General features: G+C 53.3%; 1 protein-coding gene across 7 annotated transcripts in view; it reads right to left on the reverse strand.

Annotated features, from left to right (window-relative positions):
* Positions 1 to 18,099, reverse strand: part of FAM53A (family with sequence similarity 53 member A) — a 37,320-nt gene that overhangs the window by 4,407 nt on the left and 14,814 nt on the right. For all 7 annotated transcript variants that reach the window (XM_075544588.1, XM_075544585.1, XM_075544589.1 and 4 more), the window contains 3 exons: positions 14,474 to 14,684; positions 1,708 to 1,762; positions 351 to 1,078 (listed from right to left, as the gene is read on the reverse strand). In XM_075544588.1, coding sequence (XP_075400703.1) covers positions 351 to 1,078; positions 1,708 to 1,762; positions 14,474 to 14,551 — 861 coding nt within the window. In that variant the 5' untranslated portion in view covers positions 14,552 to 14,684. The remainder of the gene's footprint in view (positions 1 to 350; positions 1,079 to 1,707; positions 1,763 to 14,473; positions 14,685 to 18,099) is intronic.

The following is an 18,099-nucleotide window of genomic DNA, read 5'->3' on the forward strand; positions in this document are numbered from 1 at the left end:
GGTCAGGAGGGGCTAGCTCGGACTACATCCCCAAACTGATGGCCCAAGCTGCAGGCCAGGCACAGGTCCACCTGGCTGAGACCCAACTCCTCCCTTCCGACTCCCTCCCAGTGGCCCCATCAGCTGCGAGCCGAGGGGCGGAGCACTCAGAAAGCAGGGCCAACCCCCAGGCCCAGACCCCTGCGTTCAGGCGCGCCTCAGCTGCACCAAGAAACCCAGAGCTCTCAAAACCACAAGAACGTGGCGGCCATCTGCCCAAAGCAGCCTGCCCCCACCACCTACCCCAGGAAGTCAAGCCGCCACGCCCGCCCCGACGGCGCAGCCACGGTCACAGCCAAGGAGAGCCTCACCCGTGTCATTTTTAAAAAGTCCAAGGCCGGGCGCGTCCACCGCGCGTCCTCCTCGCGCCTTCGCTTGCGCCGGCCCTTCCTCTCGCCCAGCACGCACGGCTGCGAGCGGCTCCGCAGCAGGCCCATGCGCCGGCTCAGCTCGGGCGTGGCCGTCGGGGTGCTGCTGGCCGAGGGCGGGACGCCGGCCGCGTCCGCCAGGTGCTCCTGCGATAGCGAGAGGCGCCGGCGCGAGGAGAGCTCGCCGGGCCCCGCGGGGCCGCCCTCCACCACGCCGCTGCTGGCCGAAGCGGGCCGGGGCCCGGAGGGCGCGGGCGAGCCGGCGGCGGGGCGCGCGGGGCCCGATGGCGCGGGGGCTCGGCCCGGGCCGCGCTGCAGGGTGGCGCTGCCGCCGCTGTTGCATCGCCGCTTGGAGACGGGAGTCCAGACCTTGGAGCCGCCCGGCCTCCACGGGGAGCGGCAGCGCGCCAGCTCGTCGGGCTCCGACAGGGACCGGCAGTGCCGTTTGGTCGGTGGAGCCAAGGGCTGCCCCGCGTGCTCACTGAGGCTCACGTCGCTGTCGCTGCTGCCCACCGCTGCCGCCGCGCTGGGGGCCTCGGGGCGCCACTGCAAGCCCATGGGGGGCGCCGGGCCGAAGGGGCTGGGGGGCGGGAAGGGGAAGCCCTGGTGCTGGTGCCCCTCGCCGCCGGCGGACCTTCCTCCACTCACGACCTTCCAGGGGCTCTTGACCACTGTGGAGACAAGATTGGGCCACCCGTGAGGTCGACCTGGTGCAGGGCTCCCCACTCTGTAGTCACCAGGGCCCCTGCCCTCTCGTAGGTGCGCTGACCACTGCTGGCCAGTCTGGTCTGCCGCCCAGTGGCAATCTTGGGCTGCAGAGGCAAACTGCCCCTCCAACCAAGCCAGATGTGGTACCTCGAGAGGGCTCACCTCCTGTGGCTTCTTCACGGAGGAGCCCTGGAGGCAGAGTGGGTGACAGCACTGAGCTGCTCACAAAGTCAGCAGTTCTAACCTCCAGCCACTCCAAGGGAGAAAGGGGGGCTTCCCACTCCCATCAGAAACCCACAGGGCACTTCCGCCCTGTCCTGTGGGGTGGCTGCAAGTCGGCCTCAAACTGATGGTGGTGAGTTTGTTTTCTAATGTTTAGGGCTCCACTGGGGGCCACGGGACCCCCGTAAAGTGGGCAGTTCCCTGGCACCTCCCAGGGAAGACCAGCTATGGAGGACCCTCTGCCCCAGCATAGCTGGGAAAGTCAGGCTTCATTCATCAGGCTCGGCTCCCATCCTGAACTCAGCCGGCCTGCAGGCCCAGTGCAACACCCAGGGCAGCCCCCGGAAACGCCCTGGCAGGAAGCACTTACCATTGAGGCCAAAGGAGAACAGGCCCCCGCTTTTGTTCACTCTCTCCGTAGAATACTGCAGGGGACAAGAACGAAAGGGGTCAGTCGCGGCCCCAGGCCCCAAGGGAGGAGGCTCCTGAAGGAACCCGCCCCCAGTCCCTCCTCTATCCCACCAGGCCCTGCCCCCAAGAGTGCTTGTGGCGGCTGTACAACTAGCCCGGCATTTTCGTTTCGCTGATGAAAAAGCTAATGCTAAGTTAACTGGACGTTTTCCTTCTTAATGGAGAGCTTAGGAACACTAGTGGCCCCATTCCCCCGTGGGAACAAGCGTCCGGCTCCTAAGCCTCCTGTCCTCACACACCTTTCCACTGGGGACGACCCCCCAGGTGGCTCCAGATGTGGGGGCAGCACCCTGGTTCAGGACAGACTGTATGGGGGCTGAGCCCACCCCCGGGCACAGACCTCACTGTCCACAAATCCCACCTCCTCCAGAGAATGCATTTTGAATAAAAGGATGGAGAGCAACTAATTTCCCATCACTGCGGCCCTGCAGCCCCCCACCTCCTCATCCCAAGGACACAGCTTCCACAAGGTCCCACCGGGGCCTGTCACACATCCCCCACCCTCCCCATCGGCACCATGAGGCTCATTTGCCAATCTCTGGAAAACCCCTGCGGCCCTACCACCCTGTCCTGCGGTCACCCACTGTCATGGTGGCAGGCCCCTCAGAGACCATCCCCACCACTCTCTGGCTCGGCCAGTGGGCCGGAACCTCTGTGTGTCCAATTGGGCCCAGCCCGCAGCTTCCTGGCCCACCTCATCCTCCTGATGTGAGGGTGGGTATTGGAATCACAGTAGTCCTTTGGCAGGTGAACAGTCACAGCGGCTGAGGGACATCCCCACCACGACACCGCTCAGTCATTCAGGTTGAAGGGGACTGCGGGGACACCAGGCAGCCTGAATGGGGGGACTGCAGGGTACAACGCCAGGTGGTGGTGACATGCTGACTGGGACTCCCTCCACCAGTAGAACCTTTTTCAGCAGCCTGGTGGTCACCAGGGGTGAGGGAGCAGGTGGGAGTGAGCCGGAAGGAGGGGTGCTTATCAACAGAAATCGTGCTGACAGAAAGGTCCCTGTGTCTCAACTACACCAAGACTCATTTCCTGGTCTCGACACGGTCCTGTGAGTCCAAATTAGAAGAAATGGCTGCACATACCCCTTCCTCTCTGGAGCACGGGAAAACGGGAAGCCACAAACAGCGGAGTGCCTACGGATCACTATCCTAGGCATCCATGTGCTGGAATAGACGGGTATTGCCCTTTCTAAATTGGACGAGTGTGTGGTCTGTTACACGGGAGCCCTGGTAGCCTAGTGGTTACGTGCCAGGCTGCTAACCGCAAGGTCAGCAGTTCAAACCCACCAGCAGCTCCGAGGGAGGAAAGACTTGGCTTTCTACTCCCACAAAGAGTTGCAGCTTTGAAACCCCTCAGGGACAGTTAGTTCTACCCTCTCTGTAGGGTAGCTGTGAATTAGAACTGACTCAATGGCAGGGCTGTTTGGTTGGGCTTTTTAATGATCTGCTGCTATGGGCCAAACAGCAAACTGTGGAGGAATGGCATCCCATGCGTCATCAAAAAATGTATTTCAAAGTCTCCCTTGAAATACAACGCTGTCAGTGAGAGGAAAATACCAATATGCCGGCAAAGAAGACCGGGTCATTATTCATCCAGTCACATCTATTCAGATATTGGCACCAACCACTAAAGCCAGTGATGAAGAAATTGGAGATTCATACCGAGGCCTGCAGTCTGAAATCAACGTTCAGCTGAGCTGCGCGCTGATAATGACTGGTGATTGGAGGGGAGGGTTCTGTGGCTGGAACACAGGGCCTGGAGAGAAACGACACTGGGGATTGCAGGACAGAATTTTGCATGGCCAATGGCACCTTCACCACAAATATCTCTTTCCAATAGTCTGAGCAACAGCTACACACACGGGCCTCGCCAATTCGGAGACCCCAGAACCAAATCAGCTACATCCATGGAGAGAGGGGTAGGGAGGTAAAGCAAGGCGAGGGGCACAGATCATCCTTCGCTCGAAAGGAAGCCAAGGAAAGGGAAGCACCCATGAGAGCCCACGCACAGCCTAGAGTGCGTTGTTGGCAAGCGCCCAGGAGGGGGCTGCGCACCTCAGCGACCCCACGAACCCTGCACAGCAGCCTGCACCATCCTCACAGGGGCTCGTCTATTGGAGCCCCTTGTTGCAGCCACTGTCGGGGCGCCTGGAGCGCAGCACCCTGGAATTAGAGTTCACCTCAAGAACAGGCCCCAGCCTTGTTCTGGCTGAAGATACAGAACATCTCCATTGTCTCTTCCCACAGATGCAGCCAATCTGATTCCTATGTGTTCTACCTGGGGAGGGCCTTGTGTGCTGTTTCAACATACATATACATGCTAAGTAAGGCCCACGTGTGTCCGCGTTCTGCTCAGAAAGGTATTTCCAATGACTGAGGCGCCAGCTTTCCAAAATCCTGCCATGTCATCTCCAGCATCAATCATTCTGATCCCCAAGGCCATCGTTCCAACTGCTGCTCCATCTTTGTTTCTATGTTCCCATCCCACCCGCCACTGGTGATCAATACATTGTGATTGACAAAGTCTTCAGCTTCTTCATCCTCGGCTTTAGTGGTGGGTGCATGAATTTCAAGGCTAGTCATTTTAACGGGTCTTCCTGTGGGTGTATGGATGATTGTCCTAGCACTGATTATTATCGCTGTACTTCAAGGTGGATTTTGAAATGTTCTTTTTGAGGATGAAGGCAATATAGTCCTTTTCAATTTGTCATTTCCGGAATAGTAAAAGACCGTATGATTGTTCAATTCAAAATGGCCAGTACCAGTGTTTACATATGTAAATACATGCCAATGCAACAAGGAAGCACTTCAGTACAAGAATGGTTTGCTCTAATAATGTGGCACTGCATGATTCTCACCTTCCTGACACTATCGCTGAAGCCAAAATGGGAGCTTAAGCAAATATGGTGAAGAAAGCCAAGGGTGCCCGGCTATCAAAAGATAAGCACCTGGGGTCCTCAAGGCTTGTAATTAAACAAATGGCCATCTAGCAGGGAAGCAACAAAACCCACATGGAAGAAACACCACCCATTGTGATCATGAGGTGTTGACCGGAAGAGGTATCAGAAGTTCAAAAACAAGCAACCATATCAATGTGAAGATGTGAAGGATGTAGTGGACACCCAAAACCCACCTGAAGGATAATTGGACCGTCCCTCTCAGAAGGGCCACACGGAAGGGATGATAAATCCAGGGTGCAGTATGGCACCACATCACTAGAGTTCTTTAATATTTTCTCCCCTTACTACTGTGGTTTTTTTATTTGTTTTACCTCATTAATCATGTTAGATTTGTATAGGTTCATTTGTATATTTAAGATCCTTTGGTACATGAAAGTCGAGATAGATAACCCTTCAGACACAGTAACATAAGTGATGGTTCCCTGAGGGCACAGGAAGGGGTAGCATTGATGATCATATAATCCCACTCAATGGGATCAGACAACAGAACTGTATGTGAATAGTTATATTGCATAAGACATGGCAAAAAAACAAAACAAACCTATTAATAAAAAAAGTTAAAATGCATAAGGGTTCCTGTAGGGTGTGGGGGGGAGGGGAGAAAGGGGAGCTGATATCAAGGAGTACAAGACAATGTTCTGAAACTGACTGGTGGCATTTATACAACACTGCTGGATGTGACTCGACTATGGAATGTTCTACCTGGAACGGATCCCAATAAAATGATTAAAAAACAACAAAGGAGAACAAATGGCCAGTGCCAGTCCATTTTGACTCATTAATGCCTAAGCTATTGATCTGCAAGCATTCCGTCTCATTTCTGACACCTTCCAATTTCCTTGGTTGATATTTTGTGCATTCCATGTTCCAATTGCTAATGCATGTTTGAGCTGTTTCTTCTCATTTTTAGGTCTAAATATAGCTTTAACTAAAAATGAATAAGAATGATCAAAGAATTAATTTATTTGTACGGTGGTGCTGGTGAAGAACACTGAAAGTATCATGGACTGCTAAAAGGACAGACCAATCTGTCTTGGAAGAAGTACAGCCAGAGGGCTCCTTAGAGGCGGGGATGGCGGAGACTTTGTCTTGTGTTCTCTGGCCGTGTCGTCAGGACAGACCAGTGCCTGGGGAAGGACATCATGTTTGGTCAAGTAGAGGGGCAGCGAAAGAGAGGAAGGCCCTCAACGTGATGGTTTGACACGGTGGCTGCAACCACGGGCTCAGGCGTAGGAACCATGGTGAAGCTGACACGGGGCCAGTCGCGCCCAGGGTCGCCATGGGTCAGAACCGACTCCATGGCACCTAGCAGCCGCCGCAGCAGCAGGGCTGCTTACCTTGAGTGTCCCGCCCTCTAAGCTCTCTCTCTGTGGGGTCAAGTGACCAGCAGCCACTCAAAAGACTGGATGGGACATTCCAGGGGCGAGGAACGACTAGGAAAAGTGGTTGAGAACATCAGTCACCCAACTTTCCACGCAGAAATAGCTCTGACTGTGTGCTTGACGACAACTAAAGTAAACGATGAAAACGTGAGCCAGGCCATAAAACTTGTCATCGGTGCCCGCTCTAATCAAACTCGGTTGCAAACAAAAGAAACGTTAGCCAGGGTGTTAGCTGAAAGGACAGGGCTTTCGAATACCGTGTTCATCTTGGTCTCTAGCCTGGCATGGCATGGACTCAGTAGGCACCGCTGATTATAGGAAGGCAGGCCTGGAAGAAAATCTTGATCCTTTGGGAGTTACAAAGAAATTGATGGCCAATGTTCAACTGTGGATGGTCATGTGTAAGGAGATTTTATGTATCTCTTTGAAAATTCTTCACTCAGATGGATAATGCCAAAGACTGGCATCCACCCACAAGCACGAGTTTTCCTGAACAGTCAGCCGCCACTCGCCAGGCATGATGGAACCCTACTGGCTGCATCCCTCACTGTTTGCCTCTCGGCACGTAGGACGATGCAGGCTGATCAGCTCCATCAGACGGGCAGGTGGGAGCTAACTGGATTTTCACCCTGGTCATTTCCTCTGCACTTGCACGGAGGTGGGCACAGCACTGTGGGAGCTTGGCACACTGCAAGTGTCTGAGGGGACGAAAGGGGGACACGCTCTGTTTTAACCTTTCCCGGCAGTCGGGCACTACTTGTGATCAGCTGTTGCTGAAATGCGTTCACCACAGTACAAGTCCCACACACCCGAGCTGTTGTGCCTTACAAGTTGGGCTGGTCTGGGTAGAAAGTCCCTGGATTCAGTATCATTGGAAACATCTCAGTGCTGGCAGGGATCTCTGCATCAGGGTGGGTCCATGTGTCTTGTCAGCTGCTATGTCTCCCAGGGAGTGAACAGAGTCTCCCACCTCCAAGGAGGAAGTACCAAATTTCCCAGAATCCTCAGGAGAAGGCCATGCCCACAGAAGCCTCATTAGCTACGATCCGATTAACAGACTAGACTCCAGCCCTTCACTCATAATCCTCAAATTGACAAGTGATTATCTACCACACAAGTTTGAGTTGAATTCAAGAAGACATGAGCACATCTACAGCAAAAGCTAATTTGCAAGGCAATTCAGAATGTCATGATAGTGGTTGAAGGCCTCTTCTTTCTCATTCACAAAAATTGCTATCATGTCTATCTAGGTAAGATAGGCGGGATAAACAATTCGGAGGAGAAAACCATGGGACCAATGATTCTGGAGGGGGGCACGGGAGGGGAGGAGAGGGGGAAAGGAAATGGTGGATCCCAACAAACCCAGGGACAAGGGAACAACAAGTGATCTAAAGTCAATGGCAAAGAGGGCGTAGGATGTCTGATGGTACTTTATCAAGGGCAATGTAGCCAAGAGAAATTACTGAAACCTCAAAGAAGGTCGAATGTGATAGTGGGACAAGAGCAGAGTAAAAAGAAATAGAGGAAAGAACTGGGAGGCAATGGACATTTAGAGAGCTCTCTATCATAGGTTCTCAACCTGTGGGACGTGACCCCTTTGAGGGTCGAATGATCCTTTCACAGGGGTCGCTGCCCGATTCATAATAGTAGCAAAATTATAGTTATGAAGTAACAATGGAAATAATTTTATAGTTGAGGGGTCACCACCACATGAGCAACTGTATTAAAGGGTCTCAGCATTAGGAAGGTTGAGAACCACTGACTAAATACAGGCATGTGCATATGTAAATATATTTACATATGACGATTGGGTAATAGATTATGTGCATATATGTATAGGTTTAGTATTAAGGTAGCAGATGGACATTGGGCCCTACTCAAGTACTCCCTCAATGCAAGAACACTTTATTCTATTAACCTGGCATTCCATGATGCTCACCTTCCTGGCACCATTGATGAAGACAAAATGGGTGCCTAAGCAAACGTGGTGAAGAAAGCTGATGGTGCCTGGCGATCAAAAGATAATAGCATCTAGGTCTTAAAGACTTGAAGGCAAACAAGTGGTCATCTAGCTGAGAAGCAACAAAGCCTGCATGGAAGAAGCACACCAGCCTGTGTGATCATGAGATGTTGAAGGGATCAGATATCAGGCATCAAAGACCCAGAACAAAAAAATCATACCAATGTGAATGAGGGGAGTGCAGAGTGGAGACCCACAGACCATCTGTAGACAATTATACATCCCCTAACAGAAGGGTCACAAGGAAGAGATAAGCCAGTCAGGATGCAGTATAGCACTGATGAAACATACAACTTCCCTCTAGTTCTTTAATGCTTCCTTCCCCTGCCCCCACTATCATGACCCCAATTCTCCCTTACAAGTATGGGTTAATGGGAGCATGTACACAGGTACACATAAGAGCTGGAAACACAGGGAATCCAGGACAGATAAACCCCTCAGGACTGATAATGAGAATAGCAACACCAGGAGGGGAAGGGAAGGTGGGAGGAGAGAAGGGGAACTGATCACAATGATTGGCATATAACCCTCTCCCAGGGAGACAGACAACAGAAAAGTGGGTAAAGGGAGACATTGGTCAGTATAAGACATGAGGGAAAAAAAGTTATAAATTATCAAAGGTTCATGGGGCAGGGGGGGGGGCAATGAGCTGATACCAAGGGCTCAAGTGGAAAGAAAATATTTTGAAAATGATGATGACAACATATGTACAAATGTGCTTGACACAGTGGATGTACGTATGGATTGTGGCAAAAGCTGTATGAGCCCCCAGTAACATGATTTTTAAAAAAATATTTTTCTGTCTTGGCCACAAGCTCAGAAAACCACCCCCGCACTTTCTGCAAACACATCCTTGCACGTGGTAAAGCACCACAGAAGGCACGTTCTAAGAAGCATACTTCTTAGATGTAACCAAATCCCTTGAGGGGAGGAGCCCCTGGGCTGGGAGATCAGGACCACAGTCTCAGGGGACACTTCGTTCTGGTGGCACGACACAGCTCGCAAAGGAAACGTTCTACAAGCTGCTTTGGTGAACAGCCAATAAACGGTCTCAAAAGCTCATGAGGCCATCTAAGGTGAAACTCTTGCTCTCCTCACACCTGGAGGAAAGAAAGGAGGGACATCAGAAGACACGTTCAAGGGCTAGTTCAAGGGCTAACAAACCAGGAAATCGCCTTTCTCCACAACCCCAAGCGAGACCAGAAAAACTAGATGGTGCCGGGCCAAGAATCACAGAAGACCCTGGACAGAGTAGGGAAATTTTGAAACAAAACTCAAATTCATAGAGCTGAGCAGGCTCATTAGTCAGGAAGCGAGGTGGTGTCCCTGAGATTGTCGCCCTCAGGCTCCCAGGCCTGTGGTAAAACAGCCAACCATTTAAGGTAGGAAGGAAGCAAAGTCCAGAGGATTAAGGAGAGGAGGAGGAACAGAAACAGGCGCCCATGGAGGAGAGGGAGGAAGTGATGGACCGCTGAAGGGATTTGCAATGGATGCGCGGAAACCAAAACGCAAACGGACTGTGGAATATCCCCCCGAGGACCTGCAAGCCTTCACCTACTCACAATATAAAGTCCTTCAAAACTCTCACTTCGCCACTGCCAGGCCACCACACCTCGATGTGGGATAGGTCAGGGCAGAACATCTGGCTACGATCACAAGAGGACCGGCTTCCTCCCTTGATACGGCTACCTCGTCCGTGACCAGACTCGGTGCTCTTCACAAAACAGGTGCTGCTGGACGAGACGCAGGCGTTCACCATCGTGCATTCCAGTCTGTGCCCGCACCCAACCAAGACTTTCCCCGCACACGTGTGCGCCGTCAGCTGTGACACCCCGCGGCAGACCCCACTTCAGGCCACACCGAGCGAGTGTCTCCACGCACACTGCTCACAGAGGCTAATTCTCCAGTCGCTTCTAACGCAGGGCAACTCCTCAAACGAGCAGCTGCTACAGAAGGGCGTCAGTGACACCTGGCAACCCATCAGGAGCCCCAAAAACCCACGCAGCCCAAAGGAAACAAAGAAGGATCATTCGCCTTGTTTTGCGTTGACCCTGCTCTGTCCTCACCCAGAGACGGACCGTTTCAAACAGGATGGTTTTCACTGCTGCATACCTTTTGTTTTTATTCAGCTGCTGCCATCAAACCCTACTTACTTAACTCACCATCAGCAACCGGCTTTCCTCGGTTGGCGAACAAAATGAGTTGCTCTGAGACGTGTCTGTGTCGTCTCACATTGGCCTTTTCATTCTCAGAGAAATTCCGCTCCAAGGCGAGATTCTGGTTTGTGTTTCCTAAACTTCCTTGCCGTGGCTTTCCCAACATGGAGTTGGGGGCATTATGAGGGGTGCTCAGTCTGGTGACCCCAACGGCTATCTTCCTTGTAGGAGCCCTGGTGGCATAGTGGTTCTGTGTTGGGCTGCTAACTGTAAGGTCAGCAGTTTGGGACCACCAGCCGCTGGCTCTTCGAGACAAAGACAGAGCTTTTTACTCCTGTAAAGAGCTAGTTTCCTGGGAGGGAGCACTAGAACTGATTGGGATTATGTATATATAACCCATCTTAAAAGCGATTTAATCATGGAATGCTATGTGACTACTCTACCGAGTGTACGATGCACGAGTACTCTAGCAAGAAAAACATGAAAACACAAACCAAACCTGACAAACAGTTACACAGGTGAAGGGGGAGAGCTACTGCCTAGGGGCACTGAGTTTCTCCTATCAGTGGGTGGGATAACTTGGAAAAGAGCATCAATAATGGTTGTACAACACGAAGAGTGTAATCAATGGCACTGAATTATACAGGGAGACATTGCGGAATTGGACAATGTTCTAGTATGTATATTTTTGCCACAATTAGAAAAAATTACATGAATAACAATGACTAGGAGAAAGAAGGTTCTAAAATTGGACGTGGTGACAACTGTAGCGCTCCTCTTCATAGGACGAAGTATTAATTGTATGACAAGTGGATGACATGCTACTAAGATTGTTTAAAACAAACTAGTTCATCTCAGAGGCTCACGGTGCAGTTCCACCCTGTCCTCGGGAGGCTATGAGTCGGCTCCGCCTTGGGCACCAATTTGGTTTGGTTTCGGTATCGTGTCATTGGTGACTTGAACGTAATGCTTTGCTAACTGATTCTGTTCTGACAGAGCCCATCAACCAGAGTGCCTTCAAAGTCTGACACTCCCGTCCGCCCTTCCCCGTGTTCCTCGTTCAGCAGCGGCTGTGGATGCTGACAGGTGAGTGAGTGAGTGAGTGAGTGAGTGAGTGAGTGAGTGAGTGGAACACTGCCACGTCGCACAGCGGTCTGCCCGCACACCGTGGGGCACGGAGCAGCAGTGTGAGGTGGCCGTGGGGCCGCCTCTGTGTCTGTGGTAACGACACGACTCCACCATTACAGCTGAGCAGTCCACATCCACAGACCGCATGAAGCCTCCAAATAAGCTTTGAAAAAGTTCCCAAGAGACCACAAATACTATCATCCCTTGAATGCAATTCACAGAGGAAAATCCACAAAGAAAATAAAAACATAAGCATTTGTCAACAGCTCTTGGATTTGTTAAAAACGAAAACAGGGGGGAGGGGTGGAGAAAAAAAACAAAAACAAAAAACATCACACAGAGGGTTCTGTCTGGTTCTCCCATGGCCCCTGCCTCAGGTCCCGGCAGCAATGATGGCGGCCAGGCAACAAGCCCCAAGCAAGCTCTCAGTGCTCAAGGTCCACGGGCACCCAGCAAGCACCCTCCCCACGGCCAAGAGGCCCCAGAGGCGGGTCAGCTCGGCTGAAGGGCTGTGAGCAGGAGCCCACGAGGAAGTGGCCGGGGCTGTCGGCGAAGCCTGTGGCTGCAAAAGTGGAGAAGCAGCCAAAAAAGGCAGCCGGCGAGGATGAAACTTCAGATAAAAGAGCGCCAGGAAAGGGAAAACAGGCTGAAGTAGCTCACCGAGAACTGAAGACGCCGCTGCCAAAAATGGAGAAACGAGAGGAGGAGCGTCCAGCCTCCGAGGAAGCAGGAGAGAAAGGAGCCGAGTCTGAGGCGTGTTTGTCTACTGTGTCTTATCAGGAGCCTGTTAGCTCCCTTCCCGTACAATCCAAAGGAGTCGTTCATCAACTACTTTATAAATACAAGCTTTTGAGTAGTTCTGTTTTTGACTAGGAGGAAATCCCACTTTGTTCTGTTTTTGAAAGGATAAATGCTTTTTTATTAAGATGCAAAATCAAAAAAAAAAGATGCAAAATCATCTACTGGTTGTTTGTGTTTTGGTACAACCAGCAAACAGCCTTGGGCGGCAGTGTAACATTCCACGGGACTGGAGGAAGTACTTGAGTTCCTAAGACAAAACATACTGAAAGGCAATTTGGAATCACTGCCACGCATTTGTATGACTCACACATTTAAAATTTTGTTTCTGTGTTTTGTTTTTTAATAGAGTTGTTATCTAGAGGGTGGGAAGGGAGGGAGGGAAAAGAGGAGCTGATACCAAGGGCTCAAGTAGAAAGACATGTTCTGAAAATGTTGATGGCAAACATGTACAAATGTGCTTGATACAATGGATGTATGGATTGTTGTAAGAGCCCCAACAATATGATTTATTAAAAATTTGATGAGTTGTATCTGAAAGGCTCTGTCATCATGGCTTCCTTGTCAGCACTGTATGCGTTCTGTAACACTGCCGGCCGTGGTGGTCCAGGCTTCCTGATATCCTGTCCTGTGGACACCTGAGTGTGTAGTGTGTGTGCGAGCCAGGCCCACAAAGCAGTTCACTGCACCCGGCCCTCCTCTCCTCACACAAAACCCCAGGAGAGGCTTCCGCAGAGTCTTGGTGAAACACGGGGTTGAAATGACTGTGGTTTCTGACAGGTGAGCTACCTCGGGCGTTCCCAGAGGTGGAGGTCAACAGACCGAGGGATGCAGAGCCGGCCGCCATCTGGCTGCTTCTGCACTGCCTCTGAGGATCCAGCAAGATGGTGGGGCAAAGGTGAAAGGTCAAGACAGCTGGGACAATGGACTACACCCCACCGGACTGTGTCCGAAAGCTGTGGGTCCAGAGGGCGGCTGGGCTGTCTCTGCCCACCGGCAGTCACAGGTGGAGAGAGAAGGACGGTCATCGCGTGCCAATCGGCAACACTGCAAGCAGAGCCACCAACAACGTGAGCAAGAAAAAGACAAGCCGCCAGAGAAGCATGCAGACCTGAGCTCAGGATGGAAATGGCTGACGATGCAGAGACGTGCCCTCTCAGAGACCCACTGGGCTCCCTCTCAGGCCAGGCTTCAGGACTCCCAGCCCACTGCAAACTGGACCGAGGTGGTTTCCAAAGCTCCTTCTGAGAAAGCATGACGGACCAGGGACAAGGACGTGTGCGAGAAACCACGGGGGCAAACTCGCCCCTCCTCCCGAGGCCTGAGGCCAGGCTGCTCCTCAGACTGCTGTCCTCAGAATCCAAATCCCTGTGTAGCACCAGCCATGACTGCCCTGGGGACAGGAGTACAAGTCTACCTGTCGGAGAGGAAGCCCAGAAGGCAGGTGGGTTGGTGGGAGGGCTGGCAGGCAGCAGGCAGGCCTGGCACAGACTTCGGAAAGCTCTAGGGTGTGCAGTTCCCCTCAGAAGCCACACGGTGGCAATTAGCTTTCAGTTTCCCGTGACTGTTCCCTAAGCTTTCAGTTTCCCGGTGACTGTCCCCCTGCACCCTCAGGCAGGACAGGGAGTGGAGGGGTTAGAATACCGGCTGGAATGGACTGAAGCATGAACTGCTTGAAGCCACAAGTTCATCATACTTTCAAGACAGCAAGAAAGAAAACAGTCCCCATTGGTGACCTCTGGAAGGATATGAGGACCTTGGCCACCATGCCCACAGCACAAGCGCCAACGAGAATGCCAGTGTGGCAGGAGCTCTGCGCAAAGCACACGAGCAGCGCTGCCCAACGAGCCCGCACAGTGCCCCCCACTGGTGCTCACACTCCCCTGGCCGTCGCCCTGCTGCAGTCTCCTTCCCACACGGACCCACAGAAAGCCCAGCTGACCTCTCAGAACCAGGACCCCGACCCCCCACAGGCCCTGCACTCCTGGTGCCTGCACAAGTGTGAGGGCTCCGTAGCCTGGGGAGTCCAGGTGAGGGCCCCAGGTGTGAGTGCTCACACCCTGAGCACCATGCTCTGTGCACTTTTCTGCACACAGGAAAGTCAGACAACGCTTCAAGTTTACCTTGAAAGGGAAACCACCGTTGAACACAAGGTGCCCCTCTCAGTCCCACCGCACCTCTCCCCTCCCACGGGCCTGAAGACAGCTTACCGGGCTGGCATCATAGGTCTTGCGGGCGAGGTCATCTAGGCTCTGGTTCTGCAGCTTCTCGGTGATAAGCGTGACCATGGTCGGGGGCCCCGGGTCCTCTGTCCGCTCCGTCCAGCATCGGGGTCCCGAGACATTGGACTTCACGAGGCCCAGGCCATTACTGGGTCTGAGCTATCGGCTCTCCATCCCTGAGACCTTTGGAGTCTCGTGTCTGTGGGGGGGGGGGGGGGGAAGGAAAACAGTCCGATGAGACAAACACACACACCGCCGAGTCCCCTCGGGGCATCATGCACAGCAAGTCTCTCTCTGCGGCCCGACAGACCCTTGGAGACACACTGGTCACCTTACCCTGACCGTCTTCTGTCAAACCAGGCCCACTATCCTTGAGTGGATTCTGACGCGTAGTGACCGACCGGGCACCCAGGACTGCACCACAGTGTTCCCAAGGCCGTCCAGCCTTCCGGGAGCAGCCGGCCTCCTCTTTCTCCTGACGAGCAGCTGGCAGCCTTAAACCACCAACCTTGTGGGGAGTAGCCCGGCATGTAAACAACTAAACCACCAGGGCTCCCTAGCAGACTTTACAGAAGGGTAACATTCCCATTAGGAATGACCCGGCCCTCCACGGTCCCTCTGCAGCATCAGGAAAGGCCATGCCACTCCTGCTCCAAAAGGGACAGGGACCTACCAGGCAAGATGACAGGAGAGGAGACCGGCCACAGGGCTTGGGGGCCTGGGAAGGGCTGCAACCTTGGACCTCCTGCTGGAAAAGTCTGTTTGAAGCAGTTATACCCTGCCCCTCCCCCCTGCTGGACCAGAGCCCTGCCCCCGACCCAACTGAAGCCCATGTCCAGGGGCCCAGAGGTCCAAGGCCCAGTGTAATGGTCAGACCAGGTGAAGCAGGGCAGGGATGCCCTCCGGCCACCCCTGTCCAGTCCCAGGAGAGCACAGTAAAGACCCCAAGGCAAGGCAAAGAGAGCATTGGAGTCAGTCTCCCCACCCCCCACCGGCCTCCCAGTTAGCAGTTCAACACTCAGGCGCCACCAGATTCCAAGATACACAAATAGCTCTTCACGTTCAGCTACAAGGAAACAAACTTCCCAAGAACAAAAGGGAGGATGGGAGGCCTGCGCAGATGCCTCACCCAAGAGGTGCAGCTGGCACGTGGCCCAGGAGAAGCTGCCCAGCACCCCGTCTTCCTTACTGTTGGGGCTGAGTGCCCTCAGTCAGTTCCCACTCCATCAAAGCCATGTGATATATGACAGGGCAGGACTGCCTGCCTGCCCCCTTGCCCCAGAGGGGGTGGAACCACCAACCTTCTGGAGAGTAGCCCACCATAAATCACATCTCATCACGGCGTTACAAATGGAAACAATGAGCTACAACTCCCACTTGTACAAACATGGCTAAAATCCAAAACCAGGCCACTGCCAAACACTGGCAAGGGGGCTCCAGTTCTCTGCCAGGGCCAACAAGGTTCCCACCCACGAGTGTAAGACTCGGGGGGACCCTACAAATAGAAGGAAATTCTACCCGGTCCTGTGTCACCCCCACAGCACCGCAGTATGTGTGAGCCCGTGGGTGCAGCCACGGTCAATGTACCCTACCCCCTCAAGGGTCCTCCTCTCGCTCGCTCGCTCTCTGCCCCTCGACTTCACCAAGCATGATGACCTTCTCCAGGGACTGGTCTCTCCTGCCGTGTCCAAAGGGCGGAGAAGAAGCCTCCCCATCTTAAGGAGCACTCTGGCCCTACTTCTCCCAAGACAGGCCGGTTTGGCCTTTTGTCAGTCCAGGGTACTTCCAATGCTCTTCTCCAGCACCACCGTTCAAACGTGTCCGTTCGTCTATCATCTTCCTGATTCAATGCCCAGCTCTCATCTGCATTTGAGGTGACTCAAAATACCATCGCCTGGGTCGGCGCGCCTTAGTGCTCGACGCGCCTTAGTGCTCGACGTCATCGACACTTCAAGGAGGTCTGCACAGCAGAACCTCAAATGCCAGGTCAGGAAGTCGGTCTGGAAAGGCTGGACACACTATGGGTACAACCTGACATTCTGGACATGGCAGCACTGCAGACAGGAAGACGATCCCTGGCCGCGGAAAGGCACAGGTGGAGCGGCACCGGGCGTTCTAAGGGTAGTGAGATGATTGTCAGTGTAAAGATGGCATGGTGGGTGAGGTGTACCTGCGTCCTCTACCTGCACCGGAGGGAGGAGGAGGTTCATTATCAACACTCACAGCCCAGGCCAAGTCCTCAGGCTGAGCTCAGACATGCAGCTGCCGTCCGACCTTCTTAACAAACCCTGACACCAGGGGCCTCCTCCGAGCACCCTCCAGCACTCGGGGGGCTCAAGGACTCATTGTGACAGCCACAGACTCACAGAAAAGACGCAGGAGTCCAGGGCTTATTGGGGAAGGAACAACAGGTTACCACTCAGTTCAGGAATGCTCGGGATACAGCTCTTTGTCCAGGACAGCCTCTTGTTGGCCATGCCCACAGGCAGCGCTCTCTGGCCATTGGCCCCTCGCTCCAAGACAGCTGAGTGGTCATAATCTTGTGAGCCTGGTTCACCACAAAGTGGAACTTACTTGCCACTGTCGGCTCATCACAGGGTGACCGGTGGCTTGCTGGAAGCTACGTTGCTGGTATTTCAAATGCCAGCAGCGTCACCCACCTATGTGCAAGGTTCCCGTGGGGCTTCCCAACTGAGGGCAGACAAGGAAGAATTCAGCTCCCCACCTGAGAGCACTCACCCACTGAAAACCCTATGGGTGGCACCCACACACTGCCCTGAAGCCCAAGATGGCACAGAGCATGTGTGCGTCCTGGAGGGTTAAAAAGCTCTTGCAACTCTTCATGGAGAGCCCAGGGTCAGCCCTCTGACTCTGTGGGTCAGCAAATCCAACTCCACCAAGTGCCCAGAGGCCCCCCTCACAGTACTGTCAGTCAGCAGGCCTCACGCTGGTCTCCTGGTGCTGCTGCCGTGATGTTGTGCACATCTCTCTCTCTCTCCCTCTCCAGTACTGCAGCCTGCACCCCAGCTCACCCCTGTGGGCTCCCTGTCGCTCGCTCTGTCACTTGCATCGAGGAAGTGAGCACAGGGGTACACTCCACGCCCAGCTCTTTTTTCTGGGTGGCAATCAAGAGTCTGCAGGATGGAGAAGCTGGCCACGCCCCTGGTCAGGAGTTCCAGAGATCTCATGTCATCTGGTGAGAGTGGCAAAGGCTCTGACTGTAGCAAGTAACCCGCGCACTGCCGTGGTAGACCCGTGACAGGGGCCATCTGTCGACTCCTTTAGCCTGTGTGTACCCCAATATAGACCATGGGCGCTCAATGATAAAAACGTCCATCTGGCCTCATCCCCTATAACAAATGGAACCAGGAAGAAGACCAGAGGCCGCCGGGTCCCAGCGGAGGATGCTGGTTGAGGGGCTGCTGGAACTGTCAGCGCTTTCTGTTCTCCCAAGTTTCTGTGCACCTAAAATGACACTCAGTTAAAGCCTGTCAGTTAAAAGTACTTATCCATACAAGGGAGCTTCAAAAAGTGCTCAGAAAAGTAGAGTTAAGGTAATGGAATTTCTCTATGAACTTTTTGAAGTCTACTTGTACATAGCACCTGACTGTACA

This window comes from Tenrec ecaudatus, chromosome 3, assembly GCF_050624435.1.
Source record: "Tenrec ecaudatus isolate mTenEca1 chromosome 3, mTenEca1.hap1, whole genome shotgun sequence".
In the NCBI taxonomy this organism is placed as follows: Eukaryota; Metazoa; Chordata; class Mammalia; order Afrosoricida; family Tenrecidae; genus Tenrec; species Tenrec ecaudatus.